The sequence below is a fragment of the Populus nigra genome, chromosome 18 (assembly GCF_951802175.1).
Source record: "Populus nigra chromosome 18, ddPopNigr1.1, whole genome shotgun sequence".
NCBI lineage: Eukaryota > Viridiplantae > Streptophyta > Magnoliopsida > Malpighiales > Salicaceae > Populus > Populus nigra.
The window spans coordinates 10456529-10468658 of record NC_084869.1 but is presented as its reverse complement, the minus strand read 5'-3'; the positions used below and the strand labels follow the sequence as shown (position 1 = coordinate 10468658).

Below are 12130 nucleotides of genomic sequence, written 5' to 3'. Positions count from 1 at the left end.
GTCTAGCACAGGACCAGTTTCACCCTTCCCCACACAAACATTCAGAATGACTAAATGTCTACTTACCTTTTGATCTGGAATATACATCTTTCCAAGCTTCCCTTGTAGAGCATCTTTACTAACATTTTTAATCTGCAAGCACGAAATAGGCAACATTACTGACATGCCATTTTATTCTCAGATGAAAAAACAGAGACAGAAGTACATAGCTAGCTAGCTAAACTAGAAAAGGATTACAGCCGGGTTTTTGATCGGATCATTCCGGATCACGATTCTTTTTATTTTTTTTTAAACTTGGTTCAATTTCAATCTTGGATTTCAAGTCGACTCGCTAAACGGGCTGGATTTCAAAACTATAATAGTGATTACATATCTTATCTAACCTTTATTTCCTATCAACGTCACAACAACATTTTTTTTCAATGAATGTATAGTTCAAACAGTATATATGTATTAGGTTCAGATTTTTTCCTTTATATCAATGCCTTTCGCCTCATTTCTTGCAAGGCGTGAGTTCAAGTCTCTTAAACCTATAGACGTACTGTCGTCTCCCTTCTTAGTTCATCAATGGGAGATGAGGTTGATGGATAATTCAAGACAAGCAAGGAACTGGTGGAAAGACATGGCACCTTGCATGTCCTTGAACATTCGCTCAAGAGCTTACCACCACCAGCAGCAGCACCACCATTACTACCACCTTGCATGTCCTGCATATTTTCGTATTCTACCGTCTCATTTTCTCCGTTTGTAGTTCATGTAAATAAAACGTTGCTAACATGAACAAATTCTCTTTAGATGAAAAATTAATTCATCGCGAATTTAGTTTCATATTTAATATTTTAAAAGAGGAACATGAAAACTAGCTGGCTAACATAAGTCATAAAATAAATAAATAAATAAAACAACCTGGATATCATCATCAGTGTCTCCGTCTCCAAAAGCTCCATATATAATCAATCACATTATATTATGAACTCGATTACAGCTTCGTGAACTTCGAGATTGAGTTGGCGTAGCCCCAAGAAGCATGTGCTATCTTGCCATGTTTATTATTATCTAATCAACTAATTACTAACTATGACAAAGAAAACAAAATTAATATGATTTGAACCTATACACACTCATTTATTTCCTGGGGCATCGTGATATGAATAAAATAATCCAGACCTCACAAGAATATTGTCATTTTTATATTAATTTTTTTATTTATAATTTATTGATATAAATACTTGTAACATCCCAGTAACAACTAGCGCCTGTAGCTCAGTGGATAGAGCGTCTGTTTCCTAAGCAGAAAGTCATAGGTTCGACCCCTATCTGGCGCGTACTTTCTTTTTGCAGATTTCGGGTTTAACTAGTCGAAGACTTTTATTTATTTTATTATTTTTTAAAAAATCATTTTATATCTATCTAATATGTGATTTATGTGTTTTATTTTTTTAATGAGTTTTCGTAGGAAAAATAAATAAAAAAGAAGGAAGCAATCAGGCTGTGGTATAAATTTTTCATTAAATCAAACCTAAATTGATGTTATTTAGAATTAAGTTTATTTGTATGTTTTAAAAATATTAAAAATAAAATAAAATAAGTTATTTTTTATTTATTTTAAAATAATTTTAATATTTTGATATCAAAAATAAATTTTAAAAAATAAAAAATATATTATTTTAATATATTTTAAAATAATAAATATTTTAAAAAATAATCCTCGTTACCAAACGTCTTTTATCCCGTGAAAGGAACTACTAATCCTCTTTCCCTCCTGGGCACAAGCATATGTGTCAGTAACAAGACAGCAAGAACAAAAGCAGTGAGCAAGAGAAGCAGTTCAAATGGGCTCACTTGCCTTCATCTTCTGTTCTGCCATCAGCTCTTCTTTTTCATTGTGATGGCGTGCCTGTTGATACTGAGGAAGATGGCCACAGGATTTCTTTCCATGAAGTACTCTCCATTCTCTTTGATTAGTCTAATAATTCACTAGTGTTGGTAAATTTGAGCTAGTCTTTCGGATTCTTTCAAGTGGGGGTTTTGGTTTTGGGTAGGGATTCTTCAATTGTTGGTTTGTGGTTGCTTAGTTTGTGTCGTATACTAACAAGATACTCAGGAAAACAATGGGTTTGATGTGCTGCTGCTTGCTAAGTTGTCCTTATTCCTCCAAACAGGCCAATGTATACATTAGCAGCCACCACTCTGGGTGTTGATCCTTCAAGGTACCATCATAGAATATGTTTCATGTCAATACAGGCGATGAAGTCATGTTTCTCTCAAGCTATATACTCATTGACTTTGGGAAGGATCAGTTCCTGTAAGCTACAATCAATTATTTGATAAGATCAACTTCATAATTGCTTTTTTCAAGCTTTCTCTTGCCACGTTCTGCTTCTTGAATTGACAGGGGCATTTATGCATGTTCTTGCTATATGATGCCCAGTTTCCTAAAGCTTGCATTCATTAAGCGAGTTAGAAAGTTATCATCTCTTAAGAAAATGGAGATGTACAGTAGCCTTCAAACTGAGGGATGATTTCACTATGAGGTTTTTCCCAGAACCTCTTTTTTTATTCCCAAAACCTTTCAATATCCCAAAGCAATCATGATCTGATTTATTCCCTACGAGGGTGCCTAATGCTACTGCAACAAATTACTTAAAATTAAGGGATGCTGGAGCATATGTTGAGGCTTTGGAAGGACACTACAAGACTGTTAACAAACAAATGAATTCAATTCATCGTATGATCCAGTGTATGATCTAGTGTTGATCAAACTCTCTTTGTTTTTGTTTTCCGGGTGTTATTAAACTTTATTTGTTCATTTATATTGCAGGCATGTTGTATTTTTCAATTTATGCCACAATATTTATATCTTTTTTAGTGATTTCTCCCATGTTTTTTTTTCTTTTCGAAGTAGCTTCAAGTCAGGGTGTACTGTAGAAAATTCCAACTAGTGATGTTTTGATATTTACCTATTAAAAATGAAGCATATTGACACAATATTTAACGTGGTTCAGCAAACCACTTACATCCACAGGAGAAGCCATTGCATTATATAGAGAGAGAGCAAGATTTACAACAATAAAAAAAGAGGAATCATCATCTCTTTAGCAACTCTCAACCTCACTCTATTTCTCTCTTCTTAGTGTAGCAATGGCAGCTACTACGGCTGCCCTTGACAACCCACTCTCCCAATATTTTTCACATCTTTGACTGCACTCTCTCACACAGCTCTCTATTTGCTGCTCTCTCTCAGTGTCTATTTATAGGTTTCAATGACAACTTATCTTACTCATTTGTCAATAATGGTGGCTGCACCATTAAATCTCTTTAACTCTCAAAGGCTGGCCTATTTATTTCTTACTGTTTGTAGCCTTCTTTCTTTGACAATAACAACCATCTTCTTCTAGAAAATGAACTGCAAATGCTTCATTGTCAATGGACGGTGCAGTCCATTGATTATTGCTGCACATTAATAACAACAATCCTAACATGTACCATCAAGGAGCATTGGAATGAAAGGTGCCTTGTTCATGAATAATGGATGGCAGTTTTAGTCTCAAGACACCTCTTAGAAATTTCTTTTCTTTTCTTTTCCTCTTTACGAAGAAAGCAAACTAGATAGCGAGAAAAGAAACCACATACACTTGTACTTTTTATTAATTACATCATTTATTATTGTCTTTTTTTTCTAAAAGTGCAAGGTCTAGGATTACTTCCATGAGTTTATTACATATTTATTAATTTTAATTTAACCCTTTTGAACTGATCCTGTTGATTTATCACTCGAGGTCTAGATTAAGTTGGATTTTAATAAAAATAAAGAGATAATTGATCTAATATGATCTAGTTAAAAATCCAGGTTGATTCATGAACTGATCAGCCCAAGAAAAACTCGGCCAACAACAATTGATTTTTCTCCATGTTTTTTTTTTAAAAAAAAAAATGAATTGACATCAAAATCAACCTCCTTCCCATGGCTACCCGAGACTTGGTTTAAAAATCATGCTAAGAAGGATGAAAGAAATTAATGCATTGCAAATTTATTTTAAAAAAATTCGGAGGATATGAGAGGACAATGAAGACCTAATCTCTTAATTCTTTTTTCCCCTTGTTAATCCATGTCTTTGCAGGCGTGGTTATCACTAAACAGTCGTTGACAAATGGAGTTGTATGAAACCAAACTGGGTTTATTATAGAGACACGTGTGCAATCATCCAACATCATTTCTTGAATTACATTTTCGCAGCTTTATCATCAAGCTGTTGCAATTTTGTCCTACTAATCCTGACAGCGACACGAGGACAAACCTGCACTCAATCTAGATACAGACTCTGCTTTGATCATGTTGGACTTGGCAGCATCCAGTAAAGAGTCTGCCTCGAGGGCCTTGTTGAAGCAGTACTTGGCCTCCTCCCACCGACCCTCAGCTACAAATACCAGACCAAGATTGTTAAATGCAGGAGCATAGCCAGGCTGGAGCTCAAGAGCCTTTGTAAACATAGCCTTAGCGCGGTCATATTGCTTTTGCTGCCGGTAGAGATTCCCTAGGTTGGAGAATATTGCGTGTGCTTGTTCAGGTGTTGCCCGTGCCAATGCTTCCTTATAGACGGCTTCCGCTTGTGAGGGTTCTTCTGATAATTGTAGTGAGATACCTAGTGACCATACCATTTAATTGTAAGCCCGTCTTGTGAAAGAAACACGATTTGAACTACAAGAAATATAGAAATAAATAATCATAAATCTGCTTGTACCCAGATTTGACCACATGTAGCAGCATTCTCTAGAGCGGGAAGCTGCAACCTTGAGATACTTCTCTGCTGCTTTAAATTGTCGGGAACAGAGATAATGCAGACCGAGTTGGTGCCACTGCACCCCATCATCAGGATCCTCAGCAATTGCCTAATTAATATAACAGTGAATAATTGAGAATTTTTATTTTAGATAAGAATGAAAAGGTATATTTTATGTAAAAGATCATGACAGGAATGATAAATATCCAATTTTTTAGTCCCGACATGTTAGATCCTGCATGAAACCTAAATCCATCCAGAAGATGGCAAGATATTCTTTCTCCGCTGCTAAAAAGTTAAGTCAGGTGCCATTGTTCATCATTTCATATTCGTTTATGGATCATAATTTTTTCTTCGCCAGGGGACAATTGTAAGCTGAAAAGGTAATACAAATGAAGAGAATGTGATCATAAATTATTTTGCAAGTATTCATAATCACTAAATAGCAAGATTAGGATGAAGCATCTTTCTTTCTTTCTTTTTTCTTTTTTTTTTTTAAAAAATACTCCTTGTTCTGCTCTATAATTTATCAGTTCAGAGAGCATGGAGCATATTACTTTTCTAAGATTAATAAGAATTCAAGTCATCATATAAAAGCACAAACTTCAGGAAAGATCAAAATGTGCATAAATTTAGTGTTCTGTGAAAGAAAGTAGAAGTTTTAAATTGTTAGTGAGAGTTACCATAATTATTTGCTAGTTTCCTAATATAAGAAGAATGAATTATGCAATAGGAAAAAAGGTACCTGCTTCAAGCTGGAGAGAGCACGCTCTTCCACCTCCATCAACTCATTTGATTCTGTATCAAAAGCTGCAGCAATCTCGTGTTGGGCCTTGTGAACCATGCCAAGTCCAGCCCATGCAATGGGAAGATCAATTGGAACAGAATCTCCCTCTCTTAATATTGAAGCCATTTCATTTCCTGCCAAGGAAAGTTGTTCACTAGGATCTTGAGACCTTTCTGCATCCTTTATTCGGTGAACTGCCACAGCATATCGAGTAGACATACAGTTGGGCTCCAGTTTTGCTGCCTGGAAAGCAACAAGTATATCAACAAAGTAATAACTTCAGCTCCACGATTTTAACACAAAAATTGAGAAGGGAAAGAAATGATGACATATGAATGCATCAGCAACCAGAAGAGTAGTTTATTATCTCATTTAGAAGATATTAAACACGGTCGAAGCTATCTAATTGTTCATGATCAGAACTTTTATCTCTTTTTCCCCCTTGGTTTATCATAATATCAAGGAAACCAATGAACAACCTCAACAATGAAGCAATAAATGACAGTAGCAATGAGCCACTAGCACCTTCTCCAAGCACTTGCTGGCACTTCTGTGGTCACCAATCATGAAATATGCATTAGCAAGATTAGCCCAAATATGTGCTGCTTTTGGTTCCAGTTTAAGTGCAGCTAGTAAACACTCCTTTGCAACATTGATAGCTTCAGCCTGATCTACAGAAGCACCTACTCCAGCATTTGCCCCAGCACCTGAGAAGTTAGGAAGAGGGAGCAGGAGCTGTAGTCATGTGAGTTACATCAACCATATATGAATAACAAATGAAGTAGAAGTCGATTGAACTATTCACTACATCTTAATATTCAAAGCAAGAAATTAACGTAAAAAGTCAACAAAGGTCAAGATACATGAAGCTAAAACTCGATTGAAATATACCTGCAACAACCGAACCATATTTAGAGAGAAGAACGGCAGCATAGTTCACAAGGGACGAAGGATGGTTTTGATCTTTAAGGATCAAATCTTGAAAACATTTTGCTGATAGTTCCAAATTTCCACTGCAAGCAAATCAACAAATGAGAAAGATCCAATATCTTACAGAAACCATAACCATAGTATAGGTGTTCAATTGTACATCTTAATAAATCAAGTGTTGATATTAGAGCAACCAGAAAGAGCATTCAATGAGTGAACCCAACAGTACCCAAGCAAATTAATTGATTTCAAGACCATTGTAAAGCAAATGAAGATAACTAAAACAAAGAAGAGAATTTTAGGATGCACGTTCCTCATCATCGCTCACGTAAGAGATAAATGTAGAAGTTTCAAAATTCTGTCAACCATCCTTTGCAGAAAACAACTTAGTGATACCTATAATAACTGGGATAAGATTGAAAAAAATGTCATGCTAAAAGCACATTTCAGAACCTTCAAAAAGCTTTCAAAGGAAATAAATGTGCTTTGAATCCTCTCGACAAAACTGAGATAAAGTGGTCAAGATTGCTCAGAAATGATCATAAACAGCAGATATTTTATACTCACGGCTAAAGATACCTTGTTGGATGATTTTCATCTAATTTATATAAATTATATGATGCATTTTATGGTCTATTAGATCAAGATACCTATGATTTCTAGTCCCAGCCATTTCAAATTATTGCTGCATATTCTCAAAATATTCCTTGTTCTTTGGCTTCATCATTGAACCAATGCTGCCATTTATCTATTATCAGCAGCCAATGTTAAAACAAACGAGGTTGAGTGGATAACCAAAAGAGCATAAACAGCAATTTCTTACCTTTGCAGGAATGCAATCCCCAAGTTTGCAAGGCAATCGTAGTTGTTAGGATCAACAGCCATCAACGCAGACAAAACTGAAACAGCACTCTGAAAAGAAATGATGCAGCATACCAAGATCATGAAACATCAACTCTCATCACAAACAACAAAAAGATCATTAGTGATAATACCTGCACACGGCCAGATTTAAGAAGTATCAAACCTAGGGTGTTCCAAACAGCTACTTGTCTAATATCCGATTGCATCGACTCCTTCAATTTAAACAGAACGTCCTCAAGCTCTTGCCCTTCAAGTTCCTTCTCCAAGCTATTATCGCCACTAGTTTCAAGCAAAATACACTACAGTACACGCATTCAACAATAAGAATCACATACTTTATCGAAATAATAAATAAATAAACACAAACCTGCGCGTGGTGAATTTGAACTAACGAAAGCAATTTCACACAACAAGAAAAAACAAAATGCACTGCAAAATATAACCAAACCTGGGCGTGGTGAATTTGAACTAAGGAAAGCAAATCAGGCCGAGCTACCTCAGCCTCGCAACGAAGCAATATCTCTTCAGCCTTCTCGTAAGCCAAAATCGCCTAAAAACAAAACAAAGTTAACTAACATGAAACAAATCGAATCAATCAGAGAAAAAAACGAATTAATTGTGCTCCGAAAACTAACCTTTTGAGGCTGGCTTAATCTTTGGTACATTAATCCAAGTATAAAATGCGCATGTGCATTCTTCGGCATCTTCTTCGCAACATGTAACAATCCCTAAAGAAACCCAATAAAATAATTAACCAAAATTCTAACAATTCATTAAATAAAAATAAAAGGAAAATAAAAAAAGGAAACTCACCGTTTTGAGACTGCTAACTCTCTCTTCACGATAGGAAGAAGGACCTTGGCTAGGCTGGTCATTATCATTATCAGGTCCGTAATCGAGAGGGTTGTCTAATTTACTGTTACGCGAACGTGATTTACCTAATTTACTGCTTGATTTTTTACCTTCAGTAACTTCTACGGTGGCGTTGTTATCTGCTTCTTTGGATGTTAAGTTAGGTTTGTTATCCTGTGCTTCGTCTTTTAATTTCGTGAGGTCAGATGGTGACAAATGGAGGGAATCGGTGGTGTCGGATTCAGGGGGGTTGGCGTTGAGGTCGGCTAAAATGACGAGTTTGTGAGGAGGATGGGGAATTTTTGAGGTGGTTTCTGTGGAGTTGGCGTCTACGGTTACGAGTTCTGGTTTTATTGATTGCTGAAGGGCCCGCGCCCAGGGTTGCGGTTGCGACATTTTGCGTCGGAGGTTGGTGCGGAGGAGGAAGACGGAGGCTCTATTTTAGGTTAGAGAGAAATGTTTGGTTAGTTTGGGTACAGATATATACGTATGCAATTGGGTGTGTCGTGTGTCCACCAGGCTGCGTTTGGACTCCATGTGGTATATGTGGTATTGCTCTAGCTCTTTTATAAAAAATATTTTTAGTTATGATTAATTTAAAAAATTAAATATTTAGTTAAAATTGTGGTTGAAAATAAGGTTGAAAAAAAAATAATTTAATGTGTTTAGTTAAGAATGTTTTTGAAATTGAGATTATAAAATAATTTTAAAAAATATATATTAATATTGATGATTTTTAATTTAAATATTGTGGATTTAAATATTGCGGTAAAATCATGAAATAAATCATACTTTATATAAAAAAATTTATTGTTCTATTAAACTATCTACAATTTCATTACGAACAAAATTCATCTGACAAGAACTACAGTTTTCATAATTTTTTAGCGTGTAATAAAATTAGATAAAATATTATCATGTATAAAATTCACTCCAAACTAGTTTTTTTAAAAAAAATGTTAAAAAAATTAACAAAAAAAAAATTAACACACTTAAAAAAAAAATGTCCACGCAGTGCAAGAGAATTGCATTGTTCACTATTTTATAGTGAACAGTGCAATTAACATGAACAGTGAAAAAAATAAGAAATAGTTGTTTTTCCTTTCCTGCGTTGCTAAAGCAGAAATTAAGTGGGGCTCATTAAATAGTAAATCAATTTTTTCCTTAACCAAATAGCTACAAACTGCGTTTTAAACAAAACACAGCCGAAGCCGCAGAGCTAAATAGTCTCTTAATTTAATTTAAAGATGTTCATTGAAATTTTTATATTAAAGGTAAGGTATCGTGGGTATTTTACAAAAAATTAAATGACAAAAAAAACTTGTAAGATACTTTGACCACTTAGTTTAGTTTCTAACTAGTTATGTGATATTTTTATTTTTTAAAACATATATAAAAGTTTTTTCAATGTATCTCTATAGTTTAAAAAGTCTAAGTTCAAATTAAAAATTTTATACAATATATGTAATTAAGTAAATTGATAATTATATGTGCGAATAAATAAATAAATAAAAATCCATTAACAATATTTAAATAAAATTTGAAAAATCAAGAAATAGATATATATCAAGATATTTAATCTTCAAAGACTGGATATTTATCTAGAAGTATTTGCTAAATTTATTTATTAAAATAATTTTTTATTTAAGCAAGTGATAATAGAAATAGAGATATTAATTAAATTAATCGAATAAAATAAAAGAGAAAACAACATCATGCAAGGTTGTGTATATTATAAATATTTTTTGAAAATATTTTTTATTCTAAAAAATAAAGTTTATCCGTACAAAAGATAAAAAAAATATAGATGAATCAGAAAAATTCTTTAAATTTAAATGCATAATTAAAACAATAATCATCATTTAAAAAAAATTCTCCAAATAAAATAAAAGAGATAAGGGATACTAATTTAAATATAGATGTATATGATGATATTTAATTATAAAAATTGTTAAGATAAAAGATAAATGTGTATGATGATGATATTGGAAGTTATTGAACTCTTTCTTTTATCTCATTATATAAAAATAAAATGTATTTTCATCCCAAATGCAATAGTTTAAATTTTATAGGAAAAAAATATAATTAAATACAAATTATTATTTTTTAATAATGTATCTTTCTTAACAAAACATACATCTTCCTTTAGCTATTTTTACTGCATAGAGCTTTAATAAACTGAAATACAAAACAAATGTAGATCTATAACCAAAACCTCTTCCCTTTATCAACAATTTTTTTTGACAAAATATTTATTATATCAAAAGCTTTATATTTTAAACAAAAGCTTATTGTAATCTAAAAATTAAGTGAGAAGTGAAAAGTTGATGCATGCATAATATAGATTAATAAATCATAAAAATATTTATTAATGCTCACCAAAACTAAATTATTAAGATAAAAGATAGATATATATGATGATATTCGGGGAGTTCTTAGAACTCTTTCTTTTATCTAATTATATAAAAATAAAAACTTATTTTCATCCCAAATGCAATAGATTAAATTTTATAGGAAAAAATATAATCAAATATAAATTGTTATTTTTTATTAATATATCTTTCTTAACAAAACATACATCTTCCTTTAGTTATTTTTATTGCATAGAAACATTATCTATAATAAACTGAAATAAAAAACAAATGTAGATATATAACCAAAACCTCTTTCCTTTATCAACAAGTTTTCTTTTTTTTGACAAAATATTTATTTTATCAGAAGCTTTATTTTTTAAACAAAAGCTTATTGTAATCTAAAAAGCAAGTTTAAATAATAAAATGATAAATTAATAATTTTAACAGAATGTATTAAAAAATTACAACAATAATAATGTTGAGAAAAATTATATAAAAATGCAAGATAAAAATTTTAAAAATAGATATTTCATATGCACTTAGAAAATTATGCGTGTTAAATTCATATACAACTATTTAGAAAGTAATATTTTAGTATTATCATGAAAAACGTTGATATCATTTTAAAATAATTACATAATTGTATAACTATTTAAACATCATTTTAGATAAATTTATTTTAAAATAATTCAATTTAAAAACATGAAAAGAAGAAAAAACGATGGGATTGAAAAAACAGAGGTCCAGGCGTGCATGGGCTAGACATATAGACCTGGGCCCCATGAAACCCAAGCCCACTCCATCAATCTCTTTTTCTTTTTTTTTTTAATGGGGAGAATGACACGCCATTCATTTTTTATTTTAATTTGGTGAACAGCCCGTCACCTGCTTGCCATCTTCTTATCACGAGATATAGCTTCTAATGACTGCAAAACTGGGGTTGAAATTTTTGGATCTTAAGAACCTAGATTTCAACCATTTTCATCTAAAAATATGAAAAATAATATACATTTTATACCTCTATAATCTCATCTCTAACTACAAAATGCATTATAATTGACCTAAAAACTCATAATCAAATCAAATAAAACACATCACAAACATCAATCTACTGTTTCCAGCAATGATTGATGGTGAAAAAACCAGCCACCTAAAAGATCTCTCCTCAAAGTTTTTTGGGGACTACCCTCTCTCATCTATCATGACACGGGAACTGATACACAAAACAAAGAAGATTGGGATCGAAATGAAAATTAAAAAAGGGATCAAATTAGGAAAGAAATAAATTGAGGGACTAGAGTGTAGATTTATTTTCCTTTTGAACATTAAACATCAAAAAAGGTTGCTAATTATTGGCAGTGTCCTTGTTCTTTTAACGGGCACGTGCAAACATGCAATCTAAAAGGAGAGAAAAAAATCAAGGACAATAATAAAAAGGAATCTTTACCATACCAAATTGAAAAAAGGAAAAACAACCTTAAAGGTATAATAAGAAAATTAGCCAATGCTGGCCCAGCAATGACACTGGCCCCCTATTAAAATTCAATCAAAAATAAATTTTA

At 32.5% G+C, this 12130-nt stretch overlaps 1 protein-coding gene, 1 long non-coding RNA gene and 1 other non-coding gene across 3 annotated transcripts; 2 read left to right on the top strand and 1 right to left on the bottom strand.

Moving 5' to 3' along the window:
• Positions 1–1252: 1252 nt before the first annotated feature.
• TRNAR-CCU (transfer RNA arginine (anticodon CCU)) lies at positions 1253–1325 on the top strand. The gene has a single exon. It is a non-coding gene; the product is annotated as a tRNA-Arg (tRNA).
• A 416-nt stretch (positions 1326–1741) lies between these two features.
• Positions 1742–2872, top strand: LOC133678459 (uncharacterized). The gene is made up of 2 exons (XR_009835973.1): positions 1742–1941; positions 2163–2872. It is a non-coding gene; the product is annotated as an uncharacterized LOC133678459 (long non-coding RNA).
• Positions 2873–4157: 1285 nt separating this feature from the next.
• Positions 4158–8725, bottom strand: LOC133678911 (probable UDP-N-acetylglucosamine--peptide N-acetylglucosaminyltransferase SEC). Its single transcript, XM_062101426.1, has 10 exons — positions 8176–8725; positions 7998–8090; positions 7811–7912; positions 7494–7661; positions 7322–7410; positions 6460–6581; positions 6094–6275; positions 5527–5811; positions 4743–4890; positions 4158–4643 (listed from the first exon to the last, which is right to left on the bottom strand). The coding sequence occupies exons 1-10, from the start codon at positions 8608–8610 to the stop codon at positions 4270–4272; spliced, it is 1998 nt and encodes a 665-aa protein (XP_061957410.1). The 5' UTR covers positions 8611–8725; the 3' UTR covers positions 4158–4269.
• Between the last annotated feature and the right edge of the window lie 3405 nt (positions 8726–12130).

Bases quoted from the DNA above. Each gene is read 5' to 3' on its own strand.
- LOC133678911 (XM_062101426.1), bottom strand. From the start codon at position 8,610: ATGTCGCAACCGCAACCCTGGGCGCGGGCCCTTCAGCAATCAATAAAA. The intron at 7,662-7,810 runs GTTTGGTTATAT...CGTGTACTGTAG, and splicing joins TTCAAATTCACCACGCCCAG to TGTATTTTGCTTGAAACTAG. The intron at 6,582-7,321 runs GTAAGAAATTGC...ATTTGCTTGCAG, and splicing joins GGGATTGCATTCCTGCAAAG to TGGAAATTTGGAACTATCAG.